At 40.4% G+C, this 16,027-nt stretch overlaps 1 protein-coding gene across 5 annotated transcripts in view; it reads right to left on the bottom strand.

Moving 5' to 3' along the window:
* The window catches only part of LOC311488511 (LIM and senescent cell antigen-like-containing domain protein 1), a 30,712-nt gene extending 14,700 nt beyond the window's left edge, over positions 1-16,012 (bottom strand). The window contains exon 1 of one of the 5 annotated variants that reach the window (XM_084545260.1): positions 15,820-16,012. In XM_084545260.1, the coding sequence (XP_084401386.1) occupies positions 15,820-15,848 (29 nt within the window). In that variant the 5' untranslated portion in view covers positions 15,849-16,012. Of the gene's footprint in view, positions 1-1,323; positions 4,342-8,596; positions 9,324-11,627; positions 12,027-15,819 lie in introns of those variants that run through there. The other 4 variants (XM_084545261.1, XM_084545259.1, XM_084545262.1 and 1 more) reach the window with 4 other exon arrangements.
* Between the last annotated feature and the right edge of the window lie 15 nt (positions 16,013-16,027).

Raw genomic sequence — 16,027 nt, 5'->3', positions numbered from 1 at the left:
GTTTGTTATCACCCAGATGATGGTCAGTTCTCTGAGTGACGTAGTAACGTTTTAGCTGAGCTGTCGGCACGTCTGAGTTTTGCCAATGTTTGGCCTGGAACAGACCACGGTGGTGTAAAAAGTTTGTAAAAAGTCTGCTAAAACTAAATGTGGCAGCACCTGAAACAAGAGCAAATAAAAAGCTGCATTTCCCAGTGCCATCCTTTATGGCAAGACAGATCCCTGACAAAATATCTTTAAGATATGGCTTGCTTCTGACTTCATCAAAGTTTTTTTTCTCTAAAGTCTCTCACATTTGTTTTTAGTGGCACCACATAAGTTATGTCTTTTTCAGTTCTGATAGGATTTATATTTATTTTATCTTGATTTACGCCAAAAAAAAACATGTTCTTATCCTACCTGAGCCCAAAAAGCTAACTGTTCAACAATGATAGCCTTCAACTATTGACCTAGTGGTGATTCTATGTCAATGCCTTCCAGATTACGATGAACCCAGATCAGTCAGAAATACATTATATATATTTAGCCTTCCTGTCTGTCAAGCACACATACTTGAAATGCCAACTGGCATATTCTACTTTGCATAACAACTCCCCCCAGCGCAAAAATAGTCTCTCTGTGTGCTCTCTCCTGTAGTGCTCGTAGCTATCCCTGCACAAACATAGCACCTAATGCAGTATAAGCAAATCAAACTGGCTGCAAAGACCAGGGTCAAGTATATCAAAATTCTTCACATTCTGAAACACTGCAGTAAGCTCTGAGTTTACACACTAATGCCTTAATACGCTCTTCAACTGTAGCATTTTCTTGCACTGTCATCAGTTTAAATGGCAAATTGGATACCAAAATATATTATTCTCAATCTGAGATGGTAATTCAATCATCTGGAAAACTTCCTGCCAGTCTTCAGACAACCAAGCCAGGACATCAACTCATAACTCTTGTTCCAATCACACTCCCTCGGAGATAATACAGTTTATAAGTTATGAGTGTTAGGAGGACATATGAAAGTGGAGGTATGTCCCAAGAAGATAAAGATTTGAAAGCCCATTATTTTGTAATACAACAATAAAATTACTATCCCACTAACATGATACTGGCTCAAAGGCTCTTTTAGAGAAGATGATGCAGGTTTTATTGTGTTTAAAAGGCTGCTGAGCAAAATCTATTCACACCAAACTAATGGAATTTCTCTGGTGAGACATATCATAAGAACTATATTGTGGTTTATGTGATTTCCAGCGATGTTATTTAAGTTTAAAGTAAAATCTTAATTTTAGTCCACAATTAACCACAACGCCTTTGCTTCTGTCCTCTACTTACAAGCGGGCATAAAAATCACAAAACTCCTTATAGACTTTGACATCGCTCTTTCTCCTCTGGGAATTGGACACGGGGACCTCAGCCTCTCCCCCATCACCGCTCTGAAGCCTCTGGTGGTAGCCGTTCAAGTCTCTGTGAAAAACGTGATCCGAGGCTTCACCATCCTCAGGTATAGAGGGTGGCAGGCCACGACCGTTCATCTCCATACTCATCTACAACCGATTTAATCAACTGCAAAAGTCCATGCGACGTCTGTTACTGCTGTCAAAAATCCTTATGCTCCAATAAAAATACTCTGCGGTGGTTAAGTGTCCAGTAATGGTGATGGGAATTCAGTAAGCGATGAGAGCTGTAATCCACATAGGAAGACTGAGAACGAAACACCGACCAGACTGTGCTGGCAGTACTCTCCCTCTCTCCCTCCGATATACACACACCCTCTCTCACGGACTCACTCCTCCTTTCTCTCTTCCCCCCATCAACTCTTTCTCTTTTGCTCACACACTTAGCGTGTCACACATGCTGTCTATTCTTGGGCAGGTTACGGAAATTAAAGAGCCCACCCTGACGCCTGTCCAGACAGAGGTCACTGTGTCATGGTACACACACCCACCCATACACACACAGACTTTGCTGTAGTTTTAAATGATTTGTATCCCTAATATATACAGTCTTTGGATGATATCAATCTTTGTGTGTGTGTGTGTGTTTTAAACAGCTGGAACTCTCAGCTTTTAGGGAGATTTAACAACGTACCTCCAGCTCAGTGTTGCGCAAAGTAGGAATGTCGCACTGTGAAGCAGAGAGGCGAAAGGGAGACAGATGCCAAAATGACAGGAACAGAGCAAATAACAAACTACTGTTTATTTCAATCACTGAATAAACACACTAGAGCACAAAACCAAGCAACAGTGTTTGGACAGCCAAATATTGTCTAATCTGTGTACTCCAACCGATATGGAATATGCAGCTGACACAGGCTGGAAAAACCTGAACTAACTTAATGCAAAATTAATTGATTTCATTTGCAGGCTTGCTTTGTTTCACCATCAACCACAAGAATCTATGTCTTTTTCCTTTGCTTTATTCTTGTGATGCAGCCACAATAGTAATAGAGTTTGGCATGTGACAAGGGTCATGTTTGGCTTTGGACACCACAGTGAGCACAGACTGACAAGCACATTTTCACACCATTTCCAAATACACTTTAACACCCCTACTGGTAAACAATGTCATGTGATTATTTATAGACTGCTTATTTTTGGTAATAAAGGGCCGTAGTAGGATTCAAACTCGTCTCCTAGTGAGTCGACAGAAAGCTAGAATATCAGTCTACAACATCTGACGCTACCTAGAGTTACAATTATGAAATATACCACTCTTCAAACTCCTTTATTGGTCTAAGGCTTAGCAGTCCAAACAACCCATGACTGTGTCTCTCCTCTGGGCAAATGATACCTCTTTATGTGGTTAAACCAAGCTGGGACCTTAAATTAATGACCACTTCCTGAACCATCAAAACAACACCAAGCCAGATCCGGAAATACACCCTAGTGGAACAAACATGTTTAACGCTCCGTTAGGGAACAGCCGCTGAGTTAATGCTGGAAAATTATGGGATGACAAATGAATACTTAAATCTATACAAAAAATAAATTGCCACAAAGTTCTAATCCTGTGTATGTCTGTGTGTGTCCAGCTGAAACATGTCTCAGTCCTTCAGTATAACAGTCTCCTACATGACTCCATTCTACAAATAGACACCCAGTGGAGCCTCAACTCCAAACTAGGTGCTGGCAGCTGCTGTTTTGTGTCTGTGTGTCTGTGTGTGTGTGTGTGTGTGTGTGTATGTGTGTGAGAGTTTGTATACATAGCAGGGGCCAATTCTACTTCCCCAAAATGGGGCTACCAAAAAGAACACCCAAAATCATGAATTCACATTTTCAGACCTTTGGCTTCTTTCAAAGCCTGCCAGTTTGAATAGATTGTCAAAGGCTTCTGTAGCTCCCCCTAATTTGACTCACCTTTGAACAGTTTGTTTTCAATCAAGAGACAGCTTTCATTCTAAAACGAATGACAGAATGAGCCAAGCATCTCACCAGGTACCATTTAAAACCTCCAGAGCATTTCAATTATCTGCTGAGAGGGAATCACAGCCCCTAGGAACATGTGCTTACTAACTGGGATACAATGGACAGAAGGGACTGCTCCACAGGGAAGTCTCCTCCTTATTACATTTTTTTAAGAGTATCCCATCCTAAAATTTAAGGTCAAGAATTATTTGGTTCCCTCGTGTCCAAATTGATATGACAATGTGTGCTGTATACATACAACTTAGAAATTTCCTCCCCGTAGTGCCGACCAGACAGGGAAAATAGTCACTTTGAATAATCAATCAGCCTTTGCTGAAGCCAATAGTCATACTTGGTCTTGACTTAGCATTTTGAGATGATTTAAACTAGTGAGTTCACCAAAGTAAAGACTTGGTCATTAGTGCAAATTACATGAAGGGATCAGACTGCACAAAAATGGTTCAAATGAAGATGGTACATTTTCGTGAATTGTAACTGCTGCAACACTGGACACTGTCAAAAACCCAGCACCCACACTACACTCTCTATTCTCCTTGTGCTCTACAGGAATTGTGACAGTGTAGACACATTACATGCGATAAAAGAGCAATTTTCCCAATGATCACTTTGGTTGGCCCAAACATTGGACAATTTTTGGATAGTCTGTAGGCTGATTCCAACACCAGGTTGTGCTGGACATTCTGAAGTTGGTCTTCTACCATTCACCAAAAGCAGATCTGAAGATGGGCCAACAAGAGAGAGAGAGAGAAAGAGAGTGAGTGTTGATATGGATGTCAACCTGAGCTTAAAAATGGCTACAGCAACTGTCAGCAGGCGACTAAATGTCTCTGGTGTGTTCCCTCAGCAGGATAGGAGTTTGAGACTTCCTTACAGGTCATTAAAAGTCAGTGGAGGGGTCAGAGGTCAGGTCATCCCTGCCAAAGTCTTAGAAAAGGAGGTAGGAAATAAAGTATACTGTTCTGACAGAATGAAATGCTGATCCATAGTAGATAATATACACAAATAATGGTAAATTATTTCATTTTTTCCAATGAACTTAATATAAAAGGAATGCTAGAACTTCTGAACCAGACAATCTAGAAAGACTGCTTAAACAAAGTCAACTGGACTTTTTGAGTTTTTTTCAAGTGGCTTCCTCTAAATGGCTAGTGGGTAGTTTATCTGTTAATTAGATACATCTGTGGAAGGTGCCGACTTGAAACTCACATGACTGGGACAAGTTAACAACCCAATACTCACCTGCAGTTACAGGAAGTTGTTCAGATTAACCTGGGTGGTGTCGTGTTTTCTTCACAATTAGTGGTACTCTACAGTGTTTTTATTGACTGAAGCCATGTGATTTCACTCCATGATTGCCTTGGCAAACACGTGTTTTGTCAGCTTGCAGTGCAGTTGTACATCCATTCACAAGTAATGGATGTACAACAGCAGTTGGACATGGATATTCACACAGGAGATGTTTTTCTCTGGTGTTTGGTTTGGATTAGTTTGATTAGTTTGTCCTGAAATCTGCAGTCTCCTATTTAAACTTCAATTACTTACATACTGCAGTTTCTTCCAATAGCTTTCTCCTGTTTCTATGTAATAAGGGTGAATTAGGCCATAAGATAATAAATAATAGTCCCTAATAACTAACAAGCAAGCCGGAGAAACCAGAGAAATATCTGCAGGGCATAAAGTATACGGGAATAAACAACAGAAATTTATGTCTTACTTTAGGCTAAAAGAATCAGTTTATGCAGACTGCAATTTTAAAATTTCAACACACTGACGTTTCTCAGCTGGGGAAAGACAAGCAGACTCAGTCCAGAGAAATAAATCAAACACACCCTGGTCGCACACTCACTGTGTCAACAGCAACCATGGCAACACAGACATGAGGGCTGCTTGGGCAAAACCTTTTTTGTCCTTTGGCAAAACATGAAGTATATGCACACTAACACATCCACGCATAACTGGGTGACACACACTGATTAACGTCAACGTGTAAACATAATTTATGACTAGCATTAATCTGTTTGGCACTTTTTGTCCAGAGGGACCTGCACTATCAAGGGTCCAACCCCTCTTAACTGCTCAGGATATAAAAACATACCGCCCCAAAGGATAATAGCCTTGCCTGTAAATTTAGAAGCAACTTGTAATTGCTCATGTTCTTTTACAGATTATTCAAAGGTCTGAATATATCCCTACAACGATTTAATTAAATGGGTGGCACAGTGGCGAGGTGGTTAGCACTGATGCCTCACAGCGAGAACGTCACCGGTTCGAATCCATGGCCTTTCTGTGTGGGTTTGCATGTTCTCTCTGTGTCTGCGTTGGTTCTCTCCGGGTACTCCGGCTTCCTCCCACCATCCAAAGACATGCTGGTTAGGTTAACTGGTGATTCTAAATTGGCCGTAGGTGTGAATGTGAGTGTGAATGGTTGTCTGTCTCTCTGTGTTAGCCCTGCGATGGACTGGTGACCTGTCCAGGGTGTACCCTCGCCTTTCGCCCGATGACAGCTGGGATAGGCCCCAGCAGACCCCCGCGACCCTTAACAGGAATAAGCGGGTACAGAAGATGAATGAATGAATGATTTAATTAAATGATGATTTACATTATTATTCATACCTTATTCTACTGTTTATTAAAGGTTTGGATGAAATCAGATCCATATCTTAGTCCTATTAGTTCTGTTCTGATTTTATATGACAGTTGTTTTCATGGTAAGCACAGACTAGTTAGCATTTTATTAGTGCAAAAATATGAATAACATTTCTATGTCCTAGTGCATGTGACAGCTGGACAGAATTGGCAACAGAAGGAATTTTCTGTTATTTTAATGTGCCGTCTCTGGAGCAGATGCATTGATAGGGAAACTTTACTGGCAAAGAATTTTCTTTTGATTGTCATCATGCCGTTAAAATCTGAAAATGTTCCCCATGAACAGAAAAGGATTCTTGTTTTGCAACAAGCACATTCTTGTCTAAAGCACAGTAAAACTTCTCACCACCACTGGGGTTTTCTTTTATGCTCAGTTTGCGGATCTTAATCATGTTACTGTTTTGTACCTCTCTCATAGTCATAGTTTCCCCTCTATTCACCTCCATCTATTCAGGACTTAGTAGTGAAAACAATGCATAAGTTCATAATGGACATAAAGGGCCACTTATAAAAGCAAGTCAATCCCCACGGATCTCATTGTTAAAACGTCCAACTTAACAGAAAAAATAAACATATTTACAGCCTGCTACAAGTTGTCCCCGCTGAAGTGGCACATGCTGCTCTGAGTGACAGGTGAATGCCATCCAGCTGGCTCTAGCTGTCTACGTCACCAGCACGCCTTAGCGCCAGTGACGCTCCACCTCTTTGGCCATTTTTGGATTTTTAGGATGGCGGCAGCTTGAGCACACTGAGCTTCTAATGGTGCTACGGCAAGGTTATAGGTGACATCAGAGAAGGTTCATCCATCTTTGTATTCTGTCCATAGATTAATTTAGTCTAATTAACGCTTTCACAACTACTTTGTTGGTCCCCACCAGGGCTGGTGTGAACACAGCTTCACAGTTCCTGTATAAAGCAACTAAGCTGAGACAAAGGGTGGTTGCAGTATGTTTGCTATTTCTCCCTGGAGCTGTTTAAAAGCTTCTATTTCCATAACCAAACAGTTTATGTGGTGCATCATTGAAAGACAAACTGTCAGGTCAATTGGTCGTTGTACACCTTAAAATCTCATCTTCTCCTTTGGATGTCTCTGGAGGCAGCAGTGGGACCTTTTTGGAATATACATTAAAACACTGTTTTCTACACATAGCCTAGATCCTCCATCAAATTAACGTATTGTATTGTATTGTTTGCAAGTGTGTATTGTTGTGGCCATGTCAAAGCTTTGCCTTGATTGCTTGGTCTCAAGATGCTTGTGAACACGAACTGAACCAAGGTTAAATGCAACATTATTAACATATTGTATCAATTACTCCCTGGATGTGAATGAAATATTTCAGTGATGCTGTGTTTTTACAACGAGAAATTTTGTGACAGTAAATGTAAAAGTCTTCCTCACTCAGCACAGATCATGTCTTATGAGCAAATACTGTGCTCAGGATAACAGCCAGTAGCACAGGTCACCGTGTCAGACTGCCAGGTGTACAAGTTATACTACTTAGATGGTATAAGAAGCAGAGAGGCTACGTGTGTTTGTGGCTTGACTGGGGACACCTTAAAAGAAAGAGCTCCCTCTTCCTATCCACATTCCTCACATTACTGCATTCCTCTAACCACCTCAGGATCAGAGAGAGAGAGAGAGAGAAAGAGAGAGAGGGAGAGAGAGAGAGGGAGAAAGAGAGAGAGATGCAGTGGGAGTGATTTTTCTTGGCAAAAGAAATATTCTGACTGATGTTATCGTATTGTGAAATCAGTATTGCAAAAGTCTGCACATGATGTACACGTCTATTGCTTCTGCTCACATGACTCAGGAGTTCAACCATCAGCTGTAGTATTTACTGATCAAATACTCCACCATATTTAAACTCATCAATCCTTGTGATTACTCTACAAAATTACTTGAGGGTGGTATGTTTCACTAGCAACTCTCGAAAGCTTCAACATCATGCAAAATAATGTTAATCAGCTCCAGGGGATGATAACAAAGCTGATAAACCGCTAATGACGAGTAAGCCCATCCAAAAGGCCATACGACTATGGTCACATAGCCCGAGATTAAGCCTTAACAACAAAAAACTATTGCTAGACTATTGCTGGAAAAAATGGAAAAAATTGAAATTAACTTAGAAATGAAGAAATACTTTTATACAGTCAAACAGGTTGTTTATAAGACAACCTATGAACCGGGACATATACTAACAAAGTAACCCAAAGTTTCGCTAGCGTATAATAGTTACTAATAATGTCTTAATTCGTACACGCTTCCTCGTTAGACCATAATGTTTAACCACAGCGACATTTGAAACTATTTATGTGGGCAGCAATAGAAGACCAAAGCAAAAGGGGCTAAATGTTTTCTTGTGCTGCATATATCAAGTTAAAAAAGGAGACACAGTCAAACTGAGAATCTCCGTCAGATGTCGGTCACAACATACAAGGCACGTAGCAGCCATCATACAGCTGAAACTAAATTTCTTAAGTGCATTCTCATCAAAATGTCTGACACAATTTGAATCTTCTCTAGGTAGACTCACCTGAGGCTATCTCTTGCCAGACTTCCATAGCTGTCTGGTCTCTCCTGTCGTCGTCGGTACAAGTCTGAGTTTGACAACTCTTTCAGCCTCAAAGAGTTCATCTCCCTTTGCCTCTCTCTCTCTCTCTCTCTCGCCCTCCCTCCTTTCCTTCCTTCCTTCCTTTCGACCTCTTTTCTGATGAGGACACTCAATCCACAGTAATAAGAATACTCCAAAGAAAGTGTGCGTGCGTCTGATCCAAATAAAAAGGTTTAGTCTTGTTTTGCTCTTGTTCTCTGTCCCATACACAACTCTAGGACTCAAACCCTTGGACAAGGACAGATATAGAGGTGTGGCCTCACAGCCTGCACACCTATCAGCAACTTATTGCTCCTCCTCCCCCCTCCTGCAGCAGGTAGAGGGTGAACACATCAGAGGTAAAGAGAGAGAAGAAGAGAGTCATTGCCCTTTATGACTTTTCCCTCCCTGTCGCTATTTGCCAAAGACTTGCACCAATGCAGGACGAAAAAAACAAAAGGTAATAGTAAGTATTAACTAGTCCAAGTCACTCAGCAGGACAGTGCTCTCATTCCAGCCAGATGTTTAAAACCCTTCAGCAAAGAGGTAACAAAAAGTGCCGTAAGTGGGACTACAATCTGCAATGACACACTGATCTTAGGCTCCTCTATTGTAAACGAAAAATAACATTCCCAACCGAAACAAGCAACTATTGAGAAACAGTGAAATGCCAACCCATGAATAATTCATTGCACTGTTATGTGGGAACAAGCGCTTCTCTTCCACAGACACAAAACCCGACAGATGCGCATTTTCAGATGTAGCTGAAAGTTGCCTCTCAGACGTGCTTAATTAAAAACACAGTCATCGAAGCAGGAACAGGATTGGTTAGGTGACGGGAAAGCAAACAATTCAGGTCAACAAGCAGCCCAAGATGAAACATATGTAAACAAAGCTTGTGTTTTAATGACATAAAACATAAATGCAATTTTCTGTGTGTTCGAACAAGTATTTGAAAAGATGAACAAAGCAGGAATCAGTGTCTGCAGCGTGGGTGTCGGTCTTGGTCATCTTTAACTATTCAATCATTTTAGAGATACCAATAAGGTTGGGGGAATTTTTTTTTTTTTTCTACTTTTGTTATATTTCCAAGCAGAGTCATTCGCTGTGCAGAGTACATCATAGGATCTGCACTGCCCAACCTGCAGGGCATTTAACTAGACGCCGCAGGACCAGGGTCAGCCAATTATCAAGGACACTCATCACCCAAGCTAAAAACTGTTCATGTGGCTACCCCTCCAGGGAGCAGCTCTGCCCCATCAGAGGCAGAACTGAGAGGCTGAAAGGGAGTTTCTTCCCCCAGGACATACATACCATGAACACTCCCACACATCACAACTAGGAGTTTCCATGCACTTCACACTGACGTCTGTTACTGAGACTCTGTAGACTCTGCACAGTAATACACGTTTTCCTCCACAATATATTTATTCAGTTCCTTATCAGAATTACGCTGCTGGATATGCAACTCTGTAATATAGAAACCTTATCTCCAGTTCTATTTTATTTCACTTAACATTACCTGCTATTTGCACAATTGGGGATGTTGCAATATAATTTCACTGCTGCTGTCCCTTATTCTGTACAGAATAAGCATCTGACAAATAAAAACACTGAACCCTGAACCACTTTCAGTTCTGATTGATGATTTGGTGAATGTCTCAATTTATATCAATTGTTTGGCATCCATGTAAACAGTTAAGTTGGACTCTCTATAATCAGAATTATTTCAGGTTGAAGAAATATCGGCCGGTAAACATTGTGGCTGGCTCTGGGGCAAAAAACAAAGCATTATTTCAAAATTAGCTTTCACGGCGCTAATTGCATTTGTGCTGCGTGTCTCATTGCATCAGTGGCCATACACATCAGTGCTTTCTTTAATATGCACAGACAGACACATGCCCTGTACCTGTGCACAGTTTGCAACCATTAAGAGTCATTCTCAGCAGCTTGCCTTGACCTGTTCAGCATTCCACACAGGTTCGGCAAACACGTACACACACACACACACCAGCAATGTTGAACTTCAGTCCCAGATTCACATCTAGGAGCAGCTGCAGCAGGGTCACAGGCTGTCTATGCCATAACATTCATGATGAATCACAGAACTTTAGCTTTTTTTTCTCCTCTCGACGTGCTATTTTGTATTTCAGACAATTTGTGAAAGTATTCACCAAATTCATGAATAGAAAATCGGAATGCAATCACAATCTACATCGAAAAGTTAACAGAAGTAAGCAAAACTAAAGTAAAAGCACGTCAGACTAAAGTCATGCACACTGTGGAATAGCGATTAATGTGTTTGGGAATAAAGTTGCACATTGACAAAGTTTTGAGGTGATATAAATATGCTGACAAAGTTGCCTTGTTATAAACACTCACACTGACTCATCATTATCACACACACACACTCCCACCTGGCTGAAACTCAGCAGACACAAGCACCATGCACACGCTGCCATGACTGCACCGCCACTGAGTGGACATTGCAGGTATTACAGCTGGTTCACAAAGTCCGATGTTGACTGAAAACAAATGTACAACACTGAAAATATCATATTATTATGTTATATGATTGATAGACACCTGAAATCACCAACATATTTAGCTCTTCTAAAACTGTGACAAATAAACTGAGCAGTATTTATTCATTAATCTTCTTTTCCTATTTAATTATCTCATTACAGTTCACTTGCTGGAATCCCTGGTTTAAATCAATTGAGTCTTTGCACGGGAACTATTTAGCGTTAAATAAAATAAAAAATGCAATCCTGCCATCATTCTCACGAATAACAGGAAGTATTAACAGCAGTCTAAATGCTAAGCCAAAGTGCAAGATTTCAAATGCACAGTTCTGCAAAAAACATCATACATGGTTTGTACATCAGATATAAAGAAAATAACAGAGCCAGACCGGATGATCCTGCAGTCATAGCATAGTCAACAGAATAGCAATAAAACAAACTTCTCTTACCAATGCTGTGACAAACTGTAGAGAGGATATTTCAGTTGTTGCAAAAGTCCCTTTTGCTGTCACTGCAAACACTCCTACTGTTGTTATCTTAGTCCGCATGGCCACATCACTTCCTGTTTGCTGTGGTGTGTATGTGTGTGAGGGTGTGAAAGCTTGTGGCCACTTGTGCCTATGTGCCAGTACTTTGTGTGTAGGAAAGATAAGAGGAGGCACAAAACCAGCAGGCACACTTCTGGTCGTGTGTGTGGCTTAGGCTGTTTTTTTAGGATGGAGCTAGGGTGTGAGGAGGTCGGGGGAGTTTCGGAGGGCTAAAAGGGGAAGAAGGAGGCGCGACGAGGTGCAGGAAGCCGTTGATGACCACACTGAATGAATAATAAAGTAATTCTCACAGACTAGCCATGCTGAGTGTTTCTCTCCAGCTTCCGTTCAGAAAGATGTACGGCCAAATGTACGACTGTCACTATGATTACCACAGACAAAAAGAGTGCCAAATGTCTGCATAGAGAAAGAATCGAGTGTGTATTTTACTAAAATACTGATACACATTGATCTAGACTCAGACAGAAGGAGTCGACAGTCAGTGTTTTGTTCATATCCTTTTAAAAATGTGTGTTTTCTGTTCTTACAAATGCTAGGTATGCTGACATGCATCTATAACTAACTATAATAACATATGATATATTATTGTGTTCACTTATCTGGGAGAAAAAATCACAGACAAGTCCTGAAGTAAAAATAAAATAGCATGTACATCAATACTTTATATAGACATCAATGAGGAACTTCTGTAAGTGCTGGAGGACTATTGCACATCTGTTGCTCGATACTTCCTTTTGTATCAGTCAGGCGATCATCATTCAGTGGTCTTATAAACACACACACATGCTATAGTCCATGGAAGGATTTAAAAGTAAGGGGACATTTAGCTACTAAATGTTTAGAGTAGGCTGAGCTGGAGTCGTCTACCAGCATGAGTAATGAAGAAGTGACTATGCAAAGGGGGGAAAATAATAAAGAAACTTCAAAATCAGAGAGATAGCAAAAGCAATTGGTTCGCCATAATCAAAACAGAAACAGAGAAGCTGACGTCTTGTGGATGAGCGGAAAATCATTTGTGAAATACCTCTTCATGATTCCGCTGCAAGTCAAGGATGCGCTCCAGGATGCAGGTGTATATACAGTATTTTGTTGTCAGTGATCATGACCAGAAACCCAGAGGATTCAGCACGAGATGCAAACCCACAATAACATAAATGCCAGGCTGACCTTCACCAAAACAAACTAAAAAAACAGCAAAACTGGAACACAGCTGTATGATATGCAAAATCTACCTCTATCAAAATGGTGGAAAATGTGGAGAAAAAACTATTGCCGTGATTTAAGGGCTAGATCTCCCAGACAGATCTTTCTGTCTTAACATTAACCTACTGAAATTGAGACTTTCATGTAGTGTTACTGCTTTAGTACAAACTGAAAGTGAAGGTATTGTGTATTATTACTATATTGGATAGAATATAACAACACAAAAATAAGCAGCATTAATCACAGATTTCTGACTATTTCACGTAGTCAGAGAGTAAATGTGATTTGGGAGTGCTGGTACAATTAGGCCTAATTTTTGTACTATTAGTGCGGTCTCAACCCAGAGAGAGTGACTTGAATGAAAAACAGGAAGTGATCAATCAATGGGGTCGTCACGACTGGTGTTGCATGAGGTGAGGGAGATAGGTGCATGCTGGTGTTACATTTTCTATGGGAGTGGAACACTGCATGGCTATTTTTTGTCTAACCTAGCTACAGTGATACAGGAAATCAGGACTAGACATAGAATAGGAGTCCCCAGATGTCAGATATCTAGTCAAGGTGCAGTTTAAATCCATGTCTGTCCAAATTTTTACAAGTAAAGAAGACTTTGAATTAATGAAAAAAAGGTATAAGTGTAAAAAGTATAATACAGAGGAGCACAAAGGACTGATGGAGACTTTCATCACGGTGCAAACAACAATCACCTCAAGCAGAATCAAACAAAACCAACTAAACCAATGTGGTGGCCCACCAGAAGAACAGGTGACCAGACTTATGTCCTTATCCTTTGAGCACCCAAATCTAACCATCAAATATATCCTTGAGTCCAAGTGAACATTTGTGCCTAATTTGAAAAATATTTCCAGAGATCACATTAACGAGAACACAACAATATACATGAAAACATGTTTCACGGTTTTGGCATAGCAATATGTTATGATGCCTGTGAAGATTCTCAGCCATCCAGGTTGTGGTATATCCAAACGTCTTAAAGGAAACTCAAAAAGTCTAGCTGTCATGGTCATAGCTTTTAGCTGGTTTTAGTGTGAGCATGCTCTATTCATACCAAATCTGCTTCACATTAAATGCATGTGAAAAGAGTAGTAGGTTTTTACTGTGAGGCAACACACAGCGTGTAAACGGTTAAAGAGTTAAAGTGTAAGGGTGGATCAGTTTATTATAACTATTATAACTTAAGGCACTCTTTGTCCGACATTGTAGAAGACAGTCATTCAGTGTAGCAGCTTTCTGAGTCACACTTCTTCACACCACACACACAGTTAAACCCCACGTTACGTGAGTTCACCGCTTCCAAACAAGGACAAGTCCACACTGGAGACTCAGACATTCTTCTAAGCTCTAGTTGTATCAACACGGCGAGGGATCAGATAAAGATGTAATGCACCGGGAATGTAAAAATCCTCTGGCTTTGAAAATAAGTTTAAAAAACTCGCCGAATTACAGCTTTTACTGTCCAGTTTGCTCTACAAAAGTCATACTGAAAGCAGGCCATAATTAACATAGTAGCATTTACACTGGTGGAAGAAAATGTGCTCTGAATAGCAGTCCTCTGGGACTGGATGGTCAGGAAGTGGTTAGAAAAGCAGTAAGTACTGTCCAGTGACTTAATGTGGACATTCCAGGGAAGGGAGGAAACTGAGCTGTAGAAAAGAGGAACATCTCCACTCTTTTTATTAAAAAAAAGAAGCTAAACTGTGTCTGTCACTTCTGTCTAACGTGTGGGCGTAGACTGACTCTGACTATCACACACTTTTGGAAATATTCTGCACGTAAAGTAGAAACCCAAACCTCAAAGAAACTTGAACTTGACAGAGAAGAAACAAAAAGCTTTCAACTGTAATAAATATGACCCCCTCTCTCTTATTTAGCCAAAAGGTTTAAATAGTTTTATTTGTCTGAAATGCAAAATTTAAAGGTGCGAGCACAAGACAACAACAGTGTGTCCTCTTTACTTGGCTAGATGTCAGATTTACACTGACTTGCCAGCTCATTAGGTACACTAATGATTATTTAGCCTTGGGCACTGACTAAAATGGAGCAAAATAATAGGAACATGCATGTGTCACAATACAATTCAACAGTACTACAAGCCACAGCATAAAAAAACAAAACACAGTTGAATCAACAGCTCTATCGGTTATTTCAAACAAATGCTGAACAGCATAACCTTCATGAAGCTAAGATTCAGTGCAGGACTGTTACATTCGATGCATTAATTTTCCATTGTGTACCTGAGTAATGTGTATATGATCTTGCTATAACAACTCATATTTATTTGATATTTACACTACAGCAGTGCAGTTTGTTGCAGTTGTTAGAAACAGTAATACATTTTCCCATCAGCAGATCATACTGTTAATATGACAAATGAAACATAAAACTATAATTGTATTCTCAACAAACAGAGGCTTTTTAGACCAGGCTCAATACACAAAATCTGTCATTTTAATTTACTTATAGTTCGGCATGTTTAACTTTAGTATATACCTTACTTATATACATAATATATTGTATATTTAACTCTGGACAGTTAGCAGGCCAGCTAAACGCTTACGTCAATACAACGGTAGGGGGCGCTAACTAGCAGCTAATGTGACCAACCTGAGACTGAAGCTAATTAACTGTTAGCTAATGCATTTTAACTGTCCGCGAAAATGACTATTTCTCTTTGAATAAAAAAAGAAGAAAATATTAGGTTTATATGGTTTATCAGGTTTACCACGACTATATTAATACGAAGAGCAGAGTCTGGCGGGGGCTGTCCTTTTCCTCCACCGACAAACTGTCAACTTCCCAACTTTTCAGGGAAAAAAAAAAAAAAAAAGTGTCTTTTAAGGAAGCACCACTTTTTAAATGTCTCACTTACCCGTTTGTCATTTCACTGATGGCGAGCATCTCTCCGCTCTCCCTCGGACCAGACGTGTGTTATTTTGACCCCCGCTGCAGATGTCCAGATGTTGTACAGTCTGAGGATGTAACGTTAGCCTGTAGCCTATTGGTTTTCTTCCAGCGTACAGAATGGCGAAGACGGGCCTCGCCTCTGTCGCTCTGTCCACCAACCAGACTACACGGAA

The sequence above is a fragment of the Chelon labrosus genome, assembly GCF_963514085.1.
Source record: "Chelon labrosus genome assembly, chromosome: 5".
In the NCBI taxonomy this organism is placed as follows: domain Eukaryota; kingdom Metazoa; phylum Chordata; class Actinopteri; order Mugiliformes; family Mugilidae; genus Chelon; species Chelon labrosus.
Note: the sequence above shows the minus strand (reverse complement) of the source record. Positions and strands in the feature narration are given on the sequence as shown.